At 43.8% G+C, this 23,312-nt stretch overlaps 1 protein-coding gene across 1 annotated transcript in view; it reads left to right on the plus strand.

Annotated features, from left to right (window-relative positions):
* Positions 1 to 2,353: 2,353 nt before the first annotated feature.
* casq1b (calsequestrin 1b) overlaps positions 2,354 to 23,312 on the plus strand; it is a 41,228-nt gene continuing 20,269 nt past the window's right edge. The window contains exon 1 of the mRNA XM_088917758.1: positions 2,354 to 2,978. Within this exon, the coding sequence (XP_088773884.1) occupies positions 2,742 to 2,978 (237 nt within the window). The 5' untranslated portion in view covers positions 2,354 to 2,741. The remainder of the gene's footprint in view (positions 2,979 to 23,312) is intronic.

Genomic DNA, 23,312 nt, shown 5'->3' on the forward strand with positions numbered 1-23,312 from the left:
GTTAACACACACACAGTGCACGCTTTTGGACTAGCATCCTTCGAAAATGCACATTTGACATTATGAGAGGCCTGGCCTTGGGCATCTTTTTGCAGAAAAACAAAGACACACGCTTTGAGTACGATGAATTGGTGCGCATTCCAATTAGACACGCCGAACGTTAAAACAGCTGGACAAAGAAATGAACATTTATACACATTAAACAGGACAAGGTCTCATTAGGTAATGGAGGAACGTGATTGCACATCAGTTACCACTAGAAACAAGCAAGAAAACAAATTAGGGCGCATGCGTGCTTTTGGATGGGGTTCGGGGTTTCAAGGGTTAAATCAACAGCCTCCGATTTCTATCCCCACTATGACACTGGATATTCACAACCAGCTCAAGTCCTCCCCCCCAGCTCCATATTCCCTAATTCCCTGAGGGTGACAAAATAGGCAGTAAATGTGAGAGCCTGCAAATGCGGGCTGGGGGTTCAGTTTGCGCACCGTTATTAATATCTCACCTCTCCCCTTTCGCTCTGTAAATTAATATCAGCCTGCTCCGTGCCTGCTCCAGCAAACCGCCTCCTGGCAGTGGGGCTGAAGCAGACCAGGTAGAGTACTCAGATGTGCTGCGTGCTCTTTAGAAATTCTGCAAATCTCTGTTATCTGGCCAATAATGCTTGTTTTAAAGCAATATCTGGCTGCAGATGTTCACAAATATATCAAAGTGGCCTGTGAGAATCCCATTGCACATCTCTTTAATCCATTCCAGGATTTACAGGTAATTGTGCACAAGCAAACATCAGATCCTGGTTACTTCATGTTTGTTAGTAAAGCTGCTTACATTTCGGTGATCCTGTATATTTGTGCTCTGCTGCTTTATTTGAGCTCTTTGTCAGAGAGCTGGCAGCCAGTAAGATCTGGAGAAGACCCCACTGCTATACCATAGGAGTCCTGCTTCTGTGCCATGAAGTCCACAGATAGCTGAAATCTAGTAAACAGTAAGGAGTGAACCATAAAATAAGATCAAGTGCAAACTGAAGCCAGCCAGTGATTTTTAGGAGTGCGTTGGACGCAGTGAATCCGATTAAACTGGGGAGCGTTCAATCCTTTAGAAAACGCATTATCCAAAATCCATATTCAAATTCTGCGCTCTGTGGGAAGATCCCTGCGCCAAAACGACGAGAGATTTACGTTCGAGAGAACGCACATTTTAGAAAATCCTGTTACAGTGAAGCAGCATCTCGGTCGGCACAAACGCGAAGTAATCAGGTCAGGAAACATATTGTGTGAGGCTTACAAACCGCAGGAATGGGAAGCAGTTCAAGAATGCTTCTCAATTCCTAAGCGTTGGCACACAATGCCTGCAAAAAACTTACAAGGGACCTTTAAAATTGCTCAGCACCATCTTAGCACAAAAAAGGCAAGCCTCTTTCAAGGGCCAGATATGAGAGGAGCCAAACCACATCGCAATACACGTGCCGCTGCGTGGAATGAAAAAGGGATTTCTGATACCTCATTAAAGGCAGTGTATTTCGCTACATGCTTGTCGTCCAAGAGAAAGAACACAAGTTAGGAACGGCATTGCTCTCTTTCAAAAAGAAAGTGAAATGTCAATGATGGACAGTTTTTGGGGTGCTTTGGGGTGACACCTTTGGATTTGTTTCCTCTCCCACACCGCCGCCCATACAGTACGCCCACTCCCCGTGTTTTCCCAGAAACAGGATTTAGCGTCTTTGTAGCACGTTGACACCTCTACCGGAAACGACGCTGACCTGTCCTCTCCTTAGAGCCATGACCTCATCCAGTGTTTCCCCCTTACAAGCAGATTTATGTCTCTTTTTCTGTGCCCCCCCTACCCTCTGCAATTCACCCCCCCACCCCCCCCAATACACACACTCCCTTGACATAACTGAGCTTTTTCGTGGTCCTTCTCTTAACCCTTCCACCACCTTCCAACACACACCGGCTTGCCTCTGGGGTGCTGTCCCAACTTGAACTAGCGCCACACTGGGTCATTGTCACTGCCAAGGAATGGGACCCGAGATACTATTGCAAATTTCTCCCCTCTCCTCCATCTCCCTCTCTCCAGTCATCCTGCTTTGGCCTTTTATTTTTAGCCAGGGACCCGAGCCCCCTTCAGAACTTAATATGGCCAAGGCATCCCGGCCTCCTTCTCTCCCGTCTTTTCTCTCTCCCTTTGGAGCCCGCCAGGGCGTGAATCTGAGCTTCCTTTCTCTCTCCCTCCCTCTCCCCCTCTCTCTCTCTCTCTCTCTCTCGCTGGACGAAGAGATGGGAGGGAGGCAGGAGCGGGTGCCAACTGTCAAAGATAGTTCTTTCCCCCTCCCACTCCACCTCGGGGGTCTTTTTTACCCAGCTTCCAAGCTCTCTCCCACTTTTTCCGCTGCCCCCTTCCCCAAGTGCAGCTCGTACCTCGGCAAGCTCCTCGTCGGACACGCAGACACACCCCACCAAGCCTGCTGACACACACACACACACACACCACGCACTCGCTTCCTCCCGAACCGAACGCACGGGCAGGCCCAGTTCTTCCCCGCACGCTTCCTTGACGGACTAGGAAAGGCTCGTCGGCGACTTCTTCTTCTTGTACTTTTCCGGGACGCCAAGCCCCCAGGTCTTCCTCTCTTTTTACCCCCCTTCCCTTCCTTCCTTCTAGAGCCCGACGTCTCGATTCTTGCCCTTGCGCCGCGCAGGACCGTCCCCCTAAGGATCACAAACCACAAACAGTCGGGAGCCATGAAGCTGGGCTGGGTGCTTTTGGGGATCGTGCTCTCCTTCGGGGGGCTAGCCTGGGGGGAGAAGGGTCTCGACTTCCCCGAGTACGATGGCAAGGACCGCGTCCACGACCTCAACGCCAAGAACTACAAGGCGGTGATGAAGAAGTACGACGTGATGGTCATCTACTACCACGAGCACGTGGAGGACGACCGGGTGTCTCAGAAACAGTTCCAAATGGAAGAGCTGATCTTGGAGGTGAGCTGGCTTGGGGAGGGGAGGCGTGGGGCTTGAAAACGTAGGGAGGGCTCGCGGCGCCGGGAAATATGACTTTCGCCTGAGTCCCAGGCAGGGACGTCTGTGGATCATTCCCTGTTGCGTGGGTTGAGTTCACCACTTCTAACACTGACAGCTCCCAAAAAATCAAAGGCATCAGGAAGCATCTAAAGCACCCTGAGCATCTCTCAGATTAGCTGCCTGAAGGATGAATGCTTCAGTGTATAACCTCATCATGTTGTTTTCTAAGTAGGCAAGCAAGCAAGCATACGTTTAGCAGGGCAGTAAATCTTTCAGGAGCTCGGACACTCAGTACCATGTGTACCGTGTTTCGTGTGTTTATGGGGGATTGAGGATTTGGTCCCATACTGTCTGTCTTAATAATCCGAACTTTCAAAGTATTTTCTGTAAGTGATTGAATGGCTCTTGTGTGTTTATAACCTGGCGGTTGTGCTGTAGTCAGTTGATTTCCATTGCTTTCCCGATGCTTTGCAAAACGTCGTGCCTGGGAATCGTGCTGAAAAACCACACTGATGTGGCTGAGACTCTGGGTTTCTGTCTTCAGCCCTTGACAAGAAAGCTTCTCGCACTGAGACTCCATCTGGGCAGATAATGGCTTTGGAGGGAGATGTTAATGAATATCTATGACCGAATGACAGGTGTTCTCGGAGCTGTGTGAAGTAGAGAGAGCAATGATCTCGCTGTTGCAAGAAAAGGACTACCTCCTGCTTCTCAGTTACACACAAACTGCTGTGAAAGCTGACTGAAGCTCTGGTCCAGAGGCACCTACTGTAACTGTCTAAATACTGCCATCTGGAAATGGAACGGTTGCTTATTTCATAATGATTCTAGAAAGAAACGTTATGGCATTAAAAGGAAGGACATCATATTTCAGAAACAACGGTTTTAAAATGTAAAACAACATCTTCCTGCCCTGTGAGTTTCCAGTGTCTGCCTGTTCAGAGGCTCTTGTCCACTAACTTATCACTGAAGGCTACTGGACACATCCAATTTTGTCGAAACACTATCAAATAGTAAGAGTTTTCTTTTATTGGCGGTTTAAAAGGCCTTAAAGTCAGATGATTTAGAATTTTAAGATGTGAAATAACACATTTGATATCCAGGAGGCCGGGCAGCTGCGTCTGTCAGCGAGTGCGACTCCGATTAAATAACCGTTTGAGTGCTGTTTATTTGACGGAAGAGCTGACAGCACCAGCTTCCAGTGTGCTCTCTTGAGAGTGGGAGGGGGAACGGTTGAAGCTCAATTTGTGCGACGGCCCACATATTTCAAGGATCTCCTGTGAACAGTAGATGATACTGTAAAGCCCAGTAGCTGGCTTTGAACATCTACTGTAACAAGACCTTTTGAGGGAACGCTTGTTCAAAGCAACGAGCGTCTAACGCATTCAATTCAGAACCGATCGGCAGATCTTTACGTGTCCCAAAGGACTCCTATAGCGTGACTCCAAGGCCATGGCATCGTTAAGAGCCACCATAAATCGAGACCGATGCATGGAACGATCTCTAGTTGAGTTGAGTAAACAGAAAACGCCTCCACGTTTGTTTGTCTTTTTAGATGATTAAACAGAGATGAGAATAATTTCACCCAGCTAATGAGCACAGATCTGAATTGATCTCATGCCCGCGCACTTAGAAGAGCTACTATTTATAGCTTCTACAGTGAATCAGATCAGGTATCTAAAACTGTTCTTAAGGAACCAGAAGCGCAGCTCTTTGTATGGAACAGCTGTGAAGTTTACTGATGTTGCGATTACTTGATTTATGTATCTTGTTTATGGCTTTTTATGGTTCTATTTATTGGCAAATGCTTTTTGGAAATAAAGGGAACTTTCTTTTACATGGAATGCTAGCGGTCAATATCTTAGAAGTTTATGATAGATATTTATCTTTGTGTGGTGAACCGTGTTTACACCGAAGAGGGTTTGAGATTGTCAAAAAGTTGCTAAATGTTACCTAAAAATGTATTTTGAGTAGAGGGAATGTGGGCCAGGTCGATTCTACTTTTTTCATTGAAACAGAAGTTTGAATTTTTGTTGGTAGTTGGAACTGTGATCGCATTCGCAGTATAATAGCACTAATACAGTAGTTGCAATAATCCAGTTTGGGAGGTGCTGGATTTAAAACGCCGAAGAGACTGAGAGCTGTTATTCTCATCTGTCTTCGGCAGGAAAGTAATGCCTACCCATGCAGAGATCCTGTCGCCCTTGCTGGACAGCTATTTTAATTTGCTTTGCGAAGCACTTTGGTTCTGCTGCCTTACAGATTTTGCGGCGCCTCTTAAAACAGAAGCAATATCTCATGCCACGTAAAGCCGTTATTTCAGATGGGGTTTATGCAACAGCGTCCAGGGGATTTTGGTGGAAGCCTATTAAAAGCAGATTTCGAACCGTTACAAGGAAAATCTTTTTTTGTCAGTGCCTGGAATAGACCCTGCCAAGTCACGCCGATGGATGTCAAAGCTCTTAGATTTTGAATGGCGATCGAGACGATGTGTTAAGATTTGTTCCAATGGCACTGTTCTTATGCGTCCTAGTATAAAAGTACTGTAACTATTGGTCACCTTTAGTTCTTGTGCATTTCTTATAGGTTTGGTATGATGTGAAAGGGTAGAAAACGAAGGATAAAAAATAAACACCAGCTACAGTATAATTGACAGACATACAGTGTATGTGAAGTGCACCAGTAGGGCGAGAAATGTCTTCATATATGTTTTGTATCACCTCTTAGACCAAAGTGTCTGCACCTTAGAAATGATGCTCTTGGGTGAAAATATCCTGTTTCACATATTAAAATCTGAACAAGATAAAAAAAAACAGACAGGTAAATAGCTTGTTTTTTAGTGCTACACTGTAGATGGCTTATTATTAGATTTTCGGGTAACCCAATATTTACAATATTTGTTACATCAGGTCATAATTTTGATGTCCATCACATGAAGGGATTGAATGGCTAATGTTGTTTTGCTCTGGCTCTGTGTCTTCAGCTTAGGTTTATATTTTCTAAATTAATGGACCCTTCAACATCTAACTTCATTGTGTTGGTATTCAGACCTGGAATGGAGCAAATTCAGCTGTTTTTAAGCTTCTCTTTGTTACTATCATGACTAATTTATTTGGCTGATGTTTTTGTCCTAAGCAACATATATTTGCACCTGTTTATGCATCCATCTAAGTGTTTTATGGGAGCGATTCAGATAATTACCTTGTTCCCGAGTACTCACAACCTCCTCATTAGGAGGCAGGAACTCTACCCTCTATGTCACACAGTAACCACTACACATGTTGCTCACGCTCAGAGCCAGCCACATTGAAACAGCTAATGGAAAGCCTATATCCACCTCAGGCCGACGAAATGTGCTGTGACAAAACAAATGTGTTGTCTCACATTTGGAATATGGCTTGTCAAAAATGTGACACTGAGCTACTGCCAGAATGTTTTGGAAATGCCACCAAATAATAAGCCTGAAAGCAAATTAAGTCAAGTCCATTAGAATGATTTCCTGTGCCAACCAAGAGCCAATAAAATAATAAATTCACGTTTTCAGAAGAATCAGGGAAAACAAACACTATTTTTTACTCTGAGATCTTCCAAAAATCTGCTATTTTTGCCACTAATGCAAAACCATGTCATGTAAATAATCACTATCATTTAGCCACATATACCATGTGACTTAACAGACAATAAATAAAAATTTGAAGAAATGCCCAGTTCATTTGTGAGCTAATGATTGATAACAATTAAATCAAGGTGTGACCAGCAAGCAAAATGAATGTTTTATTCTTTTTCCACATTTAGAAAATAATAAAGCTCAATTCAAAACCAGTCTATGCTTTACAGAAAATATTTAACTCATGTCCACTGGCATTTGTTATACATTGTGTACATATTACTTTGCTTACAATCATTTCAGAAGCTGTTGAGATTTTGGGTGATCCCAACAACTGGATTAAAATTTTGTAAGGCAGATAAGATCAGATCAAGCAGTGGCCAAACCATTAGGTGCTCCAGGGTTTCACAAGCTCCATTAACAAACTGCAAAGAAAAGGGTATAGTGAAGGCTGCCACTTTGCTCCTGGTTTCATTTGACCAATTCTTGAAAAGAAAGACTTTGCCAGTGGGGAGTTGGGTTCAAGTATTCAAAGGTTTTGACAATGTCAAAGTCATGGGGCTATGAGAGAAAATTAAGGACAGGAAGTTTCGAGGTTCAGAGTCAACTTCAGAGTCCAAAAAGTCCAAGAGGTGATGGGTGGAGGGCAAGATAAGCCATCCTCCTCACTACTGATACCAACTCAAAGTCGGACCAGAAGGATCTTCATTCAGACACACACGTACAAGATAGACATGCTCAAGCTCTTCATCTCTTTTGTCATCCTCTCCCTCCAATTGTCTTACATACCTAAGTGTTAGCTCACTATATATATACTGTAGTGTATGTACAGTACAGTGTATATACAGTATGTGGCATGGGATATACATGGTATAGATTATATTTAGTATGCTATATATGTGGTATATTGATTATATGGTATACATATACAGCATGGTATGGTGTGTTCGCTGGGGATAGGATCTTAGGATATAGACAGAGGCAACAGCAGAACTTTCACTATATTAAACCCAATGCATTTGATCTTCAGGGCTGTATTTAAAGTAAATGACCAAGAGACACAATTAGTTCTCTATGGGACCACCTCCTAGAAAATGCACTGAGGCAGGTTACTCTTCTAGCCTCCTGAAGAGCAGATGGCTCAGTGTTAGAGCTCAGTCTGAACCTGTCTGGTTTTTTGCATCCTTCTTTTAGGATCTAAATGGTGTTTGGTGCCAAATTCTGCAACCACATCTGCAATTTTTACAATACAATATTTTTTGCCTATACAAGGAAGCGATCACAATTCTCTCAACCATCAGCTTGTCAGCAGTTAACACACCCCAGTTTGGGAGAAAGTGAAACAGTTGCAGCTGTTAAGAGAGTATAGTCAGACGTTTGCAATGTGTGAGACAGGGAAATTCTGAATGTTCAGAGGTTGTATTTTACATTAGTGAGCGTCATGATCACTCCAGCAGACCAACAAACAAATTCCTCCATCCCCAGATGGAACAGTAAAATGCTCTACCTCATTCAGAATCATTAGCTTTTTATCAACACAAGTCTCTGTTTCTTCCCCTGGCGCTAGGCACCTTTTAGTTTTAATGACAAATGTGCTGGCAGTAAAACAGTGCTTAATTATTCGCCCTCTGAGACTGTGCTGATCTTGTCTCAGCAGGCTGGTAGCTCATGCAAGCTAACTGTGTGTGTTAATGAAAGCAAGGACCAATTACAGTCAGATACTGTATTGGTGTTAATAAAAGTTAGGTATTTTTTCCCTGTTAGCATAATGAAATGTGTTTTTTTTATATTTGTATGAACAGTACATGATAATAAAATACTGCAAATAAATTACGTTCATAAATTACGTTTGTGTATTAATAGCATACTTTTACATATCTATAATAATCAAAATCAATCAAATATAAAGTGAAAGGCATTAGAACACAACAAACATGGCTAGTCCCAGCACGATTCTCTTGTGTTTGTAATGTCTTTTAACACATACAGTACTAAACTTCCATGGAAATATGTAATTGAGCATACAAATGCTGGGTCATTAGGGGGGAGCTAAAGCCTATCTGGTCAACCAACAGGCGCAAGGCGGGGTACACCTTGGGTGGGACGCCAGTCCATCACCTGACATACACAGACACAAACTCACATACTCACACCAGAGCCAGATTTCCCAGAAGCCAACTAACCCACCAGCATGTCTTTGGACTGTGGGAGGAAACCAGATCATGAGATGATTAAGTACAAGCATTCCTATAATCTCATGCTTCAAGCATCATAAGATCACTTTATTGGCCATATACAATTTCTTGTATTATGAATTTGTCTTTTCAAATGCCGCAGCTTGCTCTCCATGAGACACACAGACAGGGAGAGAAGCTTGGGATCAGAGCACAGGGTCAGCCATTTATACGGCACCCCTGGAGCAGTTGGCTTTAAGGACCTTGCTCAGGTGCACAGCGGAGTAGGATTCCTCTGCCGGCCGTAGGATACAAATCGGCAACCTTCCAGCCACAGGTGCAGATCCTTAGCCACAGAGCCACCACACCGTACCATAGTCTTACCTTGAAAGCTTTTAAACTTTTGCCTTGAGCACGCATTCTTTTTCCCTGCTCATAAACTCTATCTTGCTGTCCTCATCGACTTATACTGCACATATGACACACATTTACTGTGATCCATTTCTGCACTGTGTAATTTCAGTCAGCTGACACGCTGTGAACACAATGATCAAAGTGAGTCCAGACCGGAGCAGTTTGAGCTCTGTGACAATGCTGGGCCAAACAGGAAGTGATGTCAAACAGGACCAGAGGCCCGTGCCTACCTCCCTGTCACATGTTGATGAAATCCCTCAGGAAAGCTGAGGGTGCTGAAGAGTAAAGGGCCTGTCTGTGATTTTTTTAAAGATATAAAACATAACAAGAATGTGTTTAAGCTGCTGAAATGGGGTTCTATTAGGAGTAAATGACTCCTAAACATCTGATCACCTGTGCAATACCAGTGTTGATCCTATTTTACATTTTTTTTATTGTTTTGTCGAAGACCATGAAAAACACAAGTGGAGGCTTTATGGTACCTGTCTGGGGATAATTGTGAAATCATACAGCTGGCATGTGAAATGTGTCATTTGTGTAGATGCTCTATGAAACACACTTCTCATCTGCAAGGAGATAGCTTTCAATAACCACAGCTGGTCCATATAATTCAATCCAAATATTCAAGTGGTGAGAGAAACAACACACTTTCACAGCCTGACCTATTCTGGGAAGCCGTCGCTTAAGGAATGTTGCTTGCCTTGCATCTGATGGCGCAATGCTGGAGATCTTAAAATGACTAAGAAGTCTCCTCCTGGGTCACAGAGGATTGTGGGATTTGTAGTTTTGGGGGACACCTAGGTGCATTCCCCTTAACTCGAATTTCAGGAGAGGGATAAAAAAGAGTTCAGTGGCAGAGACACAGCTTCCCTAAGTAATGTAGAACAGTGATGTTAGTGTGATTCACCATAGTAACCAGTCAAGGTGATAAATATGCATGGCGATGTCCAGTTTTGGGATGGATTTCTTCAATATTCTACTGGAAAGTGGCTTTGGAATTTTATGTGTTGCTGCTATGGTCTGCGAAACTAAACGGAAACACCGAAATTTTGAAACTACATATATCCTCGGAAGGATTGCAGGTCTAGACTAAAGTACATTTACCGTTCTACTGGCGAAAAGTCCCTATAAAACGCAATCCGTACAATCATCACGCAAGCAAGCAGTGACCTATCCAACCTGTCTAGGCGAGCATTCAAGTGGCTACAGACTGGTAAGAGTCTTTTTCAATATTCCGCATGCCCTGTCCGAGGAACATGTTGACAACCATTACTTCTTTCTAGCTCTGGAACCACACAGCCTATTTCTTTGGGATGGTCTCGGCTGTAAATCGGGATTCTACTAATCCAAGACGAACGGCTTGGAAGTGGAAATACGTTTGGCGTGCTCCTGCCGAGGGATTTTCACTAGGTGGCACTACAGCCAGGTACAGAGTCATCCAGAAAGCGGTGGTCCATTAACAAAGAGTCCTGTGGTAACTCTTTCGATCCCAGTTCTCTCCCACTCTGTACTAACACACCTTCCAGTGGTGCAGTTTATCAACTGTGCCGTGCCGCTGAGGTTGAAAGCTCTCTGAGATCTAAACTGGGAGAGGACTGCTGTATAACTCTCCGAAATAACGAAAGGTAAAAGAATCAGCAGAATGGCTGTACTAGAGGTAACTGCTTTATATTCAACAATAATGATTCCTTGCATTTATATAGTGGTTGTCAACACAAAGGATCTTAAAGCCCTTTACATATCACAAGTTAGCCAGCCACTGCCCTCAGCACTGAAGTAGAGCCCACACCTGAGAGACACACAGTAATCTTTCTGCACCAGCAGCCCTTCTGTACAACAGATCCTGACATTTGAGAAATTGTGTCACCAATTAATCAAGAGAACGTTAAGGAGGCCACATTGTGCTAGCCCAGGGAGGATTTCAGACAGAGGACTCAGATGAATACCCTTATTCTTTTAAAAAGTGACCTGGGACCTTTCTGTAAGGCCAGTTAGAGTTAAATGACAAGCACTGTTCCCCGTAACCTGTTTTGGATGCCCTGCCCATCCACTCTTTTTCATTGTCTTCCTAACGCCAGTTTTCTTTGCACTAGATTCCTTAACTAATCTCATGACTTCATGTTGCCTTCTTCTTTGTCCTGTTTCATCAGTGCTTCCAGTAAGCTTACACCTCCAGCCTCCCTCTCTCCCAGTCCCTCAGCTCCATCTACAAGCCCACACCTCCAGCCTCCCTCTCTCCCAGTCCCTCAGCTCCATCTACAAGCTTACACCTCTAGCCTCCCTCTCTCCCAGTCCCTCAGCTCCATCTACAAGCCCACACCTCCAGCCTCCCTCTCTCCCAGTCCCTCAGCTCCATCTACAAGCCTACACCACCAGCCTCCCTCTCTCCCAGTCCCTCGGCTCCATCTACAAGCCCACACCTCCAGCCTCCCTCTCTCCCAGTCCCTCGGCTCCATCTACAAGCCCGCACCTCCAGCCTCCCTCTCTCCCAGTCCCTCGGCTCCATCTACAAGCCTACACCACCAGCCTCCCTCTCTCCCAGTCCCTCGGCTCCATCTACAAGCCCACACCTCCAGCCTGCCTCTCTCCCAGTCCCTTGGCTCCATCTACAAGCCCACACCTCCAGCCTGCCTCTCTCCCAGTCCCTTGGCTCCATCTACAAGCCCTACCTCCTTCCTCCCTCCCTCCCTCCCAGTCCCTCGGCTCTAACCAAGAGCCCACACTGCCGCCCACTCTCTCTCCCACGCAGTTTGCATTAACAGTGCTCCTGTGTATTTGCTTTTCCACCTACGTTCCAGACTCTCTGTGTAACTTTCTATCAAGCTGATCCAGAACAGAGGTGCACAGGCTCTTCAGCCCCTGATAGACACCATGTTGAAACTGTCACGTGATCCCTGCAACACTTCTTCCTGTTGTTCTAGTGCCTGGTGGCCCTGACATGAATCCCTCCCTCAAATACATCTAGCACTGTTGCAGGCGGGTAAAAAATCAACAGTGCACGGTCAGGAAGTGTCAGTCAGTTTACGCAACTTCCAGAACTTGAATATATTACTAAGCACTAGTCACTAGTCCCCTGCTGATGACACCTCAGCAGCTTCACAGCTCCGGCTCCTCTGTCTCAGGTGTCTTTCTCACAAACGAGGCTTTCCCCCCGAGCCTGGGTACGAGATCTCTCACTGCCCTCTCTGGCTACCTCACACACTCATACCTCATGAGCTGTGTTTAGACCACCGTGAAACAGGTTAGTTTGACCCTACTGGTGATGTGCTGTTGCAATAGCAATCCTGCTCAGTACGAGAGGAACCGCAGGTTCAGATATTTGGTGTGTGTGCTTGGCTGAGGAGCCAGTGGTGTGGAGCTGCCATCTGTGAGATTATGACTGAGCACCCCTAATTCAGAATCCCCCCTAAATGGGAAAGGCAGCACAGGGACAGGGAAGTCCCTGAAGTAGAGCCCACACCTGAGAGACACACAATAATCTTTCTGCACCAGCAGCCCTTCTGTACAACAGATCCTGACATTTAAGAAATTGTGTCACCAATTAATCAAGAGAACGTTAAGAAGGTGGATTGTGAGGATTGTTTCGACAGGGAGGAAGCTGGCTGGCAGGTATCTTAATGGCCAACATCTGATTCTTCTCAGGTGGCGAAAAGGCTGGATGCCTGTCACAGGTGCTTCTGATTGTAATAAGCAAAAACCAGCACAGGTGAGAGGAGTCCATTAGGGTCAACGTGGCCCTGAGGGCGATGTGAGTGTATTCCTGAAGCATGCGAACCTCAGTTATTAGCAGAGCCACCTGCAGAAATACAGGAGAGACAATGATTTCCTACATTGTCCAAGTCAATATTTTGCAGATGTCTTTCTATTGTTTTTCATGTTGTATATGTATCAAGATAAAATAAAACACCAGCTAAAATGTAAAGATTCAGGTTTGCATGAAATGCCCTGCTTTATGTGCACAGCAAAAACATAATCTGAATCTGGAACCATGCAACCCAGGTGAAATCTGTGTGCTTACAGTAAATGCCTCAATACCCTAAATGCATTCTGCCACCCTGTCAGCTCTGTGGGCAGGGGCAGTGTGTACGTGGCTTGAAGGCTGGTGGGAGGTGCTGTTATTCCTGTTCGAACTGAAGCCACTCCTGTGTGCTGGGAGGTTAACGAGGGGGAGACTGGACCTTTGGACTTTGCTGAGTGCAGGACTCCTGTCATCTCGCTCGTCGGTACTGTACATGTCAGCATATCACAGGGCAGTATAGTGTTAAGAGTTATGTGCCGAAATAGCCCCACGATCTATCTCTAAATTTAACTTTCACTGCTTCCCTCTGTCAGGGCTGCTCCAGTGATGGCTCTGCTGTTGCTTGCTGACGAGCTCAAGTAGTCCAGCTGGGATCCTCTTTCTGCCCATGCAGACATTCTGAAGCCGTCTAGCCCCAAGCTGAACTCTCCTCCCCTCTAGTGGCCGATATGCAATATAGCAGTTCAAATCATCTGCAGTTTTGAACTCCTTCTCTTTGCTGTGCTCCGCAATGTTTGCTAACAACACTGGATTCCGTACTGCCACCACACAGGGGACATAAACTCATCTCTGTGAGTCCGCCACACTCTAGTGTGTGTGTGTCTGCGAGCTCTCTGGAAATGCACCAGAATGTTGTTGCAGATTTCAAAGGAATCCAAAGGAATGTCAAATTGTACAAGCATCTCCAGGCATGAGGTGGGGATCCAATGTTCAGATGTTTTCAGTTCATACTAAGTTCATTTCATGCTTTATTAGTATCTCAATGATATAAGGTAATGAAGCAATTATTTGGATTGCGGACAATTAGAATGCTCTTCCATGATCCTTTGTAGCAAAGCGCAGTGTAGGCTAAATTAAACAGACTTTAAAAACAATGGTAATACGTGGTAAAAGAGTAAAATTCTGTGGATTATTAGAGAAACCTGCAAGAACAATCTCATCATTTACTCACTTTGCAAAAGAATGCTGATTTAATTGGCCAGTATGTGGCTATTGCCTTCTGACAAAAAAAAATCATGCCAAAGCAACAGAAGACAGCAGGTGCTGTCGGGGATTAAGGATTTGCTGAAGAGGTGTTGGGGTGGCATGGTAGCAAAGTAATTAGCATTGCTGCCTCACAGTCTGGGGCCCTGGGTTCAATTCCAGACCTGGAGTGCTCTGTGTGGAGTTTATATGGGTAAGAAAACTGCAGTTTTGTGTTCATATGGGTTTCCTCCAGTTGACTCCCACTGTCCAAAGACATGCTGTTAGGTTAACTGGCTTCTGGGAAGACTGGCCCTGGTGTGAGTGTGTGTGTCTGCACAGCAAGGGACTGGCATTGTGTCCAGGGTGTACCCTGCCTTGTACCTGTTGCTTGCTGGGATAGGCTCCAGCTCCCAGCAACCCAATACTGGATAAAGCAGTTTCAAAATGGAGGGATGGATGGATGAAGAGGTGTTAAATTAAACCTGTATTCAAGCAACAAAGAATCTTGAATCTGGCACCTCTGAATGAGCGGAAGTGTAAAGGTTGAAGTGCAGGAGACTACCATAGGCTCAGAAGCTAAGCATAGCTGGAAGAATCTGTTCAGTATTGAGATGGGTGACTTCCAAGGATAAAGAAGTTGCTGTTGTAAGTAGTGCTTGAGGCTTATTGTGGGATCCATTCTCTCTGGGCCAGAAATTCCAAAAAACAGTGCTCCATTCCTGTGTTAGACTGAGGTCTTTAAAGATCTCCATGGCACTGCTTGCAAGACTAGATGTGTTAACTGCAGGGTCTGAACTAAATTCCACTCTTGGGCTTGTACAATCTGGCCCATGAGCTAATGTTCCCCTTAATTCAGCTGGAGTAGTTTCTTATTTCATCTGACTTGCTGTGTAGCTGGACAGCTGGCAGAAGATGACTGTATCACCCAGATGGATGCTGCACGTCACTGGTTGATGAGCTGGGTCCATGTCTTTAATTAATTAGTTAGCAAGCTGTGTGGAGAGCTGATAGAGAATATTCAAGCAAGAAATTCAACAAGAGCTAAGCTAAGCTTAGCAAAGTGACCCCAGAGAGTGTTAAGATGTGCGAAATTGTTAGACAGTGACGACAAACGTGGGACCTGTCCAATGTGGGATTTGTTTTTTGAGGTTTTGGATGGTTTTTTGGTTTCCTATCAAAGTCTACAACTCTCTTTGTAGACAGATACATACTGTGTTGGTACTAATGTCCAGCAGAGGAGATATTGTCTGTGGGTTCTGTCATTAAACCGATCTTTATTTTTCACAGTAAAGACAGCCTAAGAGGACTGTGGTGAGAGTGTAACAGTGAGGAATTTTGTGGGGCCTTTCGACCAGTTCAGGGGAACTGATTCAGTGCAGAAATGAAGTCATCTATTTAGGATGGGAACAAAAGTCAGAATTTGTACCCAACTGTGGACCAGAGTTTCTTGGCCCTGCAGTAACCCTTCCCTCACGATTCAGGTTTAACATGGTACAAGCTCAGCTCATCAGTGGGTCAGCCAATCCACATCTCACATGTTATCGTCTTATGTTCTTGCATTCTTATGTTCTCTTGTCCAAAGTGCATGCCCAGCTGAGGCTGTGAGGTGAAATGAGTTTGCTCATTTATTCATAGTAGTCAGCAGGGGTCACTGTAGCCACAAAGAATCTAGGAGCACTAGTTAATGAACCTTGGATGGCATCGATTCACAACATATTGCCATGAAACAGAAGAACAAGGGGCTACAAAGAAGAGGAGGCCAATATGCTCATCTTGTTTATTTGCTAGGACTTTTGTAGTTAGAAGTTACCAAGAATTTCATCTGGCTGCTTCATAAAGGCTGTCATCTACACCTGATCCAGGAAACCACAACACGACAACGTTACTCTTCGTTTAAAGAGGTGTGTTTCATTCTTCATTCCAATGGATTACTTTCAAGTTTCCAAATTGTGACCCTGTATCCCTGTTTCAGTAAGAAGTCTGAAGTTGTAGCCTAGGTTGGACAGATCTCTATCCTATCATTTTTGTGATTCTTCTCCCTCTCATTTAGGAGAATGTGGTGAGTCCTGAAATTAAGAGACCTTTCAAACTTGCATATAAATCCTCCCAGTATGATAAACTTTATTTTATATAGCACCTTTAAAGGTGGCTTCTCGAAGCACTTTACAGAATGACAACAACAATCAATAACAAGAATACACAAGATAAAACACAATTCCAATACACAGAGGAGACCGTGGATGGTGGTACTTAGTATAGAAGGAGCAGAGGGGTACAGAATAGAACCAGTTAAGTGAAGGTTCTTCTAAAGAAGAAGGAGTTAAGAGAAGGTGACTCTCTCACATCCTTGGGCAGAGAGTTCCAGAGCTTGGGGGCATACCAGGAGAAGGCCCTGTCACCCACAGAGTGTAGACGGGCTTGGGGGACAGACAGGAGACCAGAATTAGAAGAGTGAAGGTGGGGAGTAGGGCGATAATAGTTCAGACAGATGTTGATATAAAATGTTGATATAAGATGTTGGTAGAAAAAGTTCAGAAGTCTAACTTCCACTCTATATATATGATTACATATGCATCATCAGACCTTTTTTGTTGTGTTGTTTCAAATGTGTGGACTTTGGAATATCTCAGGCAAGAGGGTGCACTAGAATACTGCATTCAAAGAAGGAGCTGTGCAATATCCTTTTGAAGAAGAACCCAGAATGGTTTGATTGGAATATACAGTACTTACACTGTTACATGTCCTGTGAGACATGACTTACAGTATATGGACCATATTCATTGAATAAACTCCTAAAAGTTAACAGAGAAATGTGGAATGGGAGTTGTGGAACAGTGTCCTAAAGACTGTTAGGTTCCACAATATTGACATTTTCACACCACTTCTCAGTGAGGCTATGAGACATCTTGTGTTTTGGAAAGAAATCAGTAATATTTATCATCTAATTAGAACTTTACTGATCTTTATCCATCAGCTTTTGAGGTTCTCTCTTTCAGACTTAGCTTAAAAAAGGCATACATATGAAAACTGAATTTAAGGGGGAATGAACATTGTTAGGTCACATTATTAATGATGCAGCTAGGATTTGGGTTATTTTTTCATAGCATGTCTTTTACATGAGTTCTCCTTGATTTGTTGTTTGAAATGGCAAAGGAAATGTCTAAAGCTATAACCAGACTTAACATAACCAATAAATCAAATTGTAGATTTAAAAGAATCGCTGCTTGTTACATCATGTTGCACAACATCTTTGATCTTTCTTGGTATATGTCAATGGCAGAAATCAATTGTCACATTCCTAAGAGGAAACCAATGGATGACATTGCTACCTTGACAATCCAAAGATGAACAATCCTGAGTGGAAGCAATCTGTGATAGAGCATCTAGTGTCGGCTGCTTTTAATATCTTCCTTATACACATAGTGTGAAATGCTATCTGCTACTGGCTTTATTGTATCAATGATATGATGAAAAACATATTTTCTTATTTTCTCTTTCTTATTTAAGAAATAAGAAAAAAAAAACACATTTGTTTAGCCCTGTGATTCATGAACTGTGATGGTTTTGTAAAATACAAAGTCCGCTCCCTGTAACAAGAGCCAGAAATGCAGTCATGGCTATAGTGGGCAACTTTCATCACCCCCTTTTATTCTTAATTGTGAGATAAATCTACCATCACCCAACAGCAGCTTAGTCTCCTGACCTCCACACGGGCAAACAATTCACCAAATGTTTAATTTACCGGCTTCCGTGGGCAAATCCAAAGACAATTCAGACTGAGCCTTGACCCTTCTCGCTTTCGGAAAAGAATGAGAGGAGACGTACGGTCTGATCAGGTATGTTTTTTAAATCAAAGACAAACTAGGTTACACATAACTCACAAAGCAGCACTGGCCCTTGTCCAGGAACATAAAACTCCCTTCGAAAGATACAGTGTAGCAGAAAAGCAGCAAAGAAGAAAACAGTGTGTCTGACCCTGGAAGGAAATGTGGAGATGTTAAGAAAGGCAAACACATTATAACTGGCATAATGAAAAGAGATGCTTTTTAGCTTATGGAGGCTTTCCAAAATATTCTAAACCCTGCAGATGTGACAGTTCCAAACTGTGACTAAACCCTTCAAGGCAGTTACCGTATAGAATGGCCTTAAAAATGCAAAGAAAAATGCAAATTATGTTTTGTACAGTTTGTCTGGTTTTCATTGCTGCAACACTCCTTTCAATTAAGGGACAAAGTTCCTGATAGCAATGAAAATTCCAACATTTTGCCTGCTGGTTCCCTAATCGACAGTGGACTCCCTCTGGAGCAAAACTACATGGACAGTAAGACTGCATGGGTAAGAATCTTCAGATTCTTGGCTGACAGGTTGTGTGTTTGAGTCCCTGCTGCTGATACTGCTGTTGGACCTTACGTAATGTACCCCGGCTGTTCTAGTCTTCTCCCCTGTAGAAGTGGGGACCAGTAGTGCGGGGGGTGATCCCTGTGATGGTCTGGTGTCCTATCTGGGGGGATAGATTGTGTCAGAGTCTCTCCAGTACAGCTCTGGCCCAGTGAGCTGTTGTGGCTCCAGTCTGGACTTCACCATCTTTTACATGTATGAGAGTTCCAGAATGCAATTGGTCCGGGTCCCTGGTATGTTCCCATCTCCTGGCCCAGGAAATCAGTCAATTGGAAAAGTGGGCCCCCTATAGTTGTGTAGCTTGTGGTTCTTAGAGGTGTACGATTCTTGTTGACTCATTTCCAGGTTCCCTCCAGCTATGCCTTAGTGATCTATAGTATCTAATATGTACAGCCTGTCTCTCACTGGGATTGTTGAGAAGTGTAGAGGAGGAGCGTGTATCAGTAGTGTAGAATGAGCCTGTATCAGTGGTCTCACCCTCCTGGCCTGTAGGGAACTCTCAGATCCCCTGCTCCTCAGGCTCAGACTGAAGCCTGAATTGGTCTGAGTGGCTATAGCACTCAGGAGTGTACCAGAGACATTGGTTAGAGCCCAAAGCCCAGTTACGTCCACTACACGTGGCAACACAGTGATATTGGCCCCCAGAGCCAATTTCCGACTGGAATTTTCTCTCCTTAAACATTTTTTTATATCTCTGCATCAGAACATAGCAGAGGCCTGCTTCAGGTCTTAACTTCAGGTTAATAGGCTGATGTGATGCCAGATCAGCCTGTCTTTGGCCTTGATCAGGCCTTGTTAAATTTAAACTGAGTGTTAAGGTCCAAGATAAATGATTTCAAACAGATGGCCCTCCTGTTTTCTGACTGTGACCTCCAAATACTGGTTAGATGGTCCTTCCGCCAAAAGCTCTTCATCCAGCGTCTGTAAGGTTGTTACTTCCGTGCTCACCAGACCCAGTGGTGTTAAGCTCAGGATAAAATGACTATTTTCTGGAGTCTTTACAAGTAGGAAGTAGGAGGGCAGTAATGGCTCTCAAGAGGGCTGAAACCAGGGACCTTTGCCATTATTTCCCCACGGGAGGGGAGCCTGTATCTGCTCCAGATGTTGTTTTATCAAGCTGGGTCCTTCCCCCTCCCTCCTCGGAGAAGCAGAGCAGAGGTTCAGAGAGGGATCGCCTGAGGCGAACGTGGACAGTGGCGTTCAAGTTATGCAGTGGGTTCCTTAGGCCCAGGTGGCCCAGATGGGAAAAACAGGGGAAAGAAGCAGTGTCAGCCGACAGATCGAGTAACCCATTTGTCAAGGCGCTGTGTCTCCTTCTGCCTCCCAGTGCAGAAACCTCCATTAACTCCCAGCTTCACAGTTTCCTTATATAGCAGTCTGCTCACGGCCAAGGAGTTTTGCTGAGTTTAGCCCAGATGGCTTTAACAGACCAAGGTGGAGGAAGCGATCTCTACCCCTTGCCGGTTTTATAAATACCCAGCATACAAATATGGCTCGGTGCTGAGGACAGGAGTACTGATGCCCCCCAAGCACTGGATAATTGACTAGCAAGGTGCACAGAGCAAAGGCCAGGTCTTACAAGGCAGTAAAATCATGACCACAGATTACACCGTCAGTAAATAATGCAATTAGGGCAGCAAAGTATGTGCATGATGGGAAAATGCCTTGGGCTGCAGCCTTGTTCCTACTGGTTAAAGATGGACAGACTAACAGGGATTTCAGTTTATGTGTTGTGATAAAGCAACAGAGGTATGTAGAAACATAAAGCAAAAACAGTGATTTCAGAGCTTTTCAGCTCTAAAGGTTTTTAAAACTTTTCTTACCATTTTCTGAAACCAACTGTGCAAGAGGAATCTAGGAAAAAAACATAGCTCACTAGGGACAACAGCATCCATGAATTGAATGCTTTGCGAATCTTTGGAATACTTGGTGAAATAGGTTTGGCTTAACCTGCTGGGTTCATGGGTAGCCTCCTGGCCATAGGACAAGGAGGCTTGAACCCCGTTCAGAAGGAGTGAATCAAGGGATATCTGCAAGATGGAGAGGGGCTGGAGGAGGGGTGCTTGAGACTAATGTGAATAGAGGTGTTTGGGTTTGATATATAGAGCTTATTTCATAATGATGGTGATTAGGTGCTGCTGTGTGTGATTGACTTTTTGCTATCCCTTCTGAACTTCAGTTAATAACTTCAATATATGGAGGGGAACATCGACCAACCCTTTTTGAAGCTCAATCTACTTTTCCAAATATTTACTGGGGAGGATTCAGAGTTAGAAAAAATAGAGCGAACGTTTCACCTCCGCAAGCAGGCATTAGGTCAGGTTTTTCATCAGGGGAAGAAGCAGAGTGCATCTACAGTATGTGCTAATTCAAGGCAAACAAATTAACATCACATTTCACAGAACAATGGGATCCATTCCACTCAATTGGCACACAATGCATAGAAACTGGATTGATTGTTACATTGTTAAATTGCCTGGTGATGTAGAGGTGTATGGAGCTGAGAGCGCAACACAACTCTCAATTTGAGTGCAAGCCAGTTGTCCAAATTCATACTTGTAGAAACAAAGGCTGTCCACCCCACGCAAATTCTTCAATTACCATTGGAAGAAAGAATGGCAATGGTGAACCCAGTCACACACTTGATTTTTAACATCTGTCTTGAGAACAGTTTGGACGTAATGGGAAATTCAACAAGCTACTGCCCAAATAAAGGATCATTCACATGGAACTGCAACAGAAAGAATGCAATAAAATCAAACGATATCTGTGAAACATATCTGGGGGTTTCAAAGAAAGACATGTAAGCTAGGCATGGACAGGAGAGAAGGCCCCCCTGTCTTCATGAAGCTGTCAAGTTTGGAAGACATGCTCACACTGCCTTTAATTCAAGAACAAGGTTCATGTTGTTGAAACAGCGCCCTCAGTGAGATGGGTCTCTTTAGCTGGAGCGCTTTGCACTTGTTTGGATGCCAGCAGTGTCCCAATCCCATTTATTTAACCAGCATTATCTGAGAATGTTTAGGAAAACGGCAAGCTTTATAATTAATGTCAACACGATAATGCACGATCTTCATTATCTTCATTCATCTTCCATTGACTGTGTTGACTGGGATTTCAGTTCCACTGTAACCTAACCATATCCTAGAGGTAGACTCCAAAGTAACTCACATATAGAGTCTTCCATCTAGCAGGAAGACAGATGAGCAGCCATAATGTCTAACACAAAACAGGGAAGGCCCTCCTGAGGTACCTCTGAGGAAATGAAATCAGACAGGTTGTAGTTTGCAAAACATGAGATCTTTCTTAGAAAATGTGAAAACTCTTAACATTCTGTACATGTGATTCTTTCTTAATATGATTACTAAATGGACTGGTCCACAATGCTTTATGAATTTATTTGAATCATAAAAATCAAGTCCTGGGTAATCTCGTTTGGAAATGCCATTTGATTCTTCTAATTGTTTGGAGCAAACAAAAAGAATGTTTCAAAAGGGGCAGATCCAGGTTTTCTGTGCATGCTGGAGAATGCTCATTAACATCAAGTGGATGTCCCTTTTTGAAATATTGAACAAAACGTAGACTAGCAGCTGTAGAGAAGTCTTTAAAAAATTAAGCAGGAATGCACAACAAAAATCTAATCTATTCCTCTGTGTGAGAATAAAAATGAACCATCATACTTCTGAAGAACACATCACATGAGTAGACACCTGAAAGGCATGTATAAGCACTGGATTACTGAAAAACAGCTTGTTGAATAAATCCCAAATTACCCTTGGCTTAATAGTGAGAATGAAGTCTTTATACTTGCATTCATATACTTCACAGTGACTGTTTGCTCTTAAAAGACACTGATTCCCTATAATGGAGGTTCTTCACTTATGTTAGGGAAGAATGACAACAACCGTTTTAAGTCATTATCATTCTTGACATCAGTTCTCAAAGCTGTACAGTATATATCAGAAACAAATCTCTCTTCTTGTCACACTTCGTCCCCATAATCTCTTCTCCAGCGGTGCTGCTGCCCCTTGGTCACTCCTCACTCTGCAGGAGGGTCCCAGCCTCCTCGTCCCACAGTCAGAGGGGCTGGACCTCGGTTAGGCAGGTTAAACCCATCCCCACTCAACGTCCTTGAATGTGTCTAATTTCTGGGTGCCATTCCCATTGCTTATTCCCTTAATATATATATATACAGTATTTAACCAACTTTCACCAATCAAGGTAAAGAAACAGCTATCCATGACAGCTAACCTTAACTTTAAATATATGAAGAAGAAAAGGGAGTCTATGCAGACTGTTCTGAAACCCCAGATGGAATCAATATTTACATTCCCATAAATCATAAGGAAAGTACAAAAGATAATGAGTTCCTAGCCTTTATTTAAGGGTTGTATATTGTATGTGTTAAGAGTATGCTTTATACATAACTAATACATGGCTTACAAGTGCCTCCTATTTTAAAATGTCACTAAATTAACTGTAGTTTATACTGTACACCTCTTGTGTGATAACCCAGAGTGGCTAACTGGAAATTACTTCGAAGCAACTAATGTTCTCAAATTGTACAGACATTTTTTTAGATCAAAAGGTAACAAGACCCATCGACAATCAAAAGCAGGGTTTGCAATCTGGTCATTTCATACACATTTTTATTAGGGTGACCAGATATCCTCTTTTCCCCGGACATGTCCTCTTTTGAGACCTAAAATATCGGTCCA

Source organism: Atractosteus spatula, chromosome 5 (genome assembly GCF_055471065.1).
Source record: "Atractosteus spatula isolate fAtrSpa1 chromosome 5, fAtrSpa1.hap1, whole genome shotgun sequence".
NCBI lineage: Eukaryota > Metazoa > Chordata > Actinopteri > Semionotiformes > Lepisosteidae > Atractosteus > Atractosteus spatula.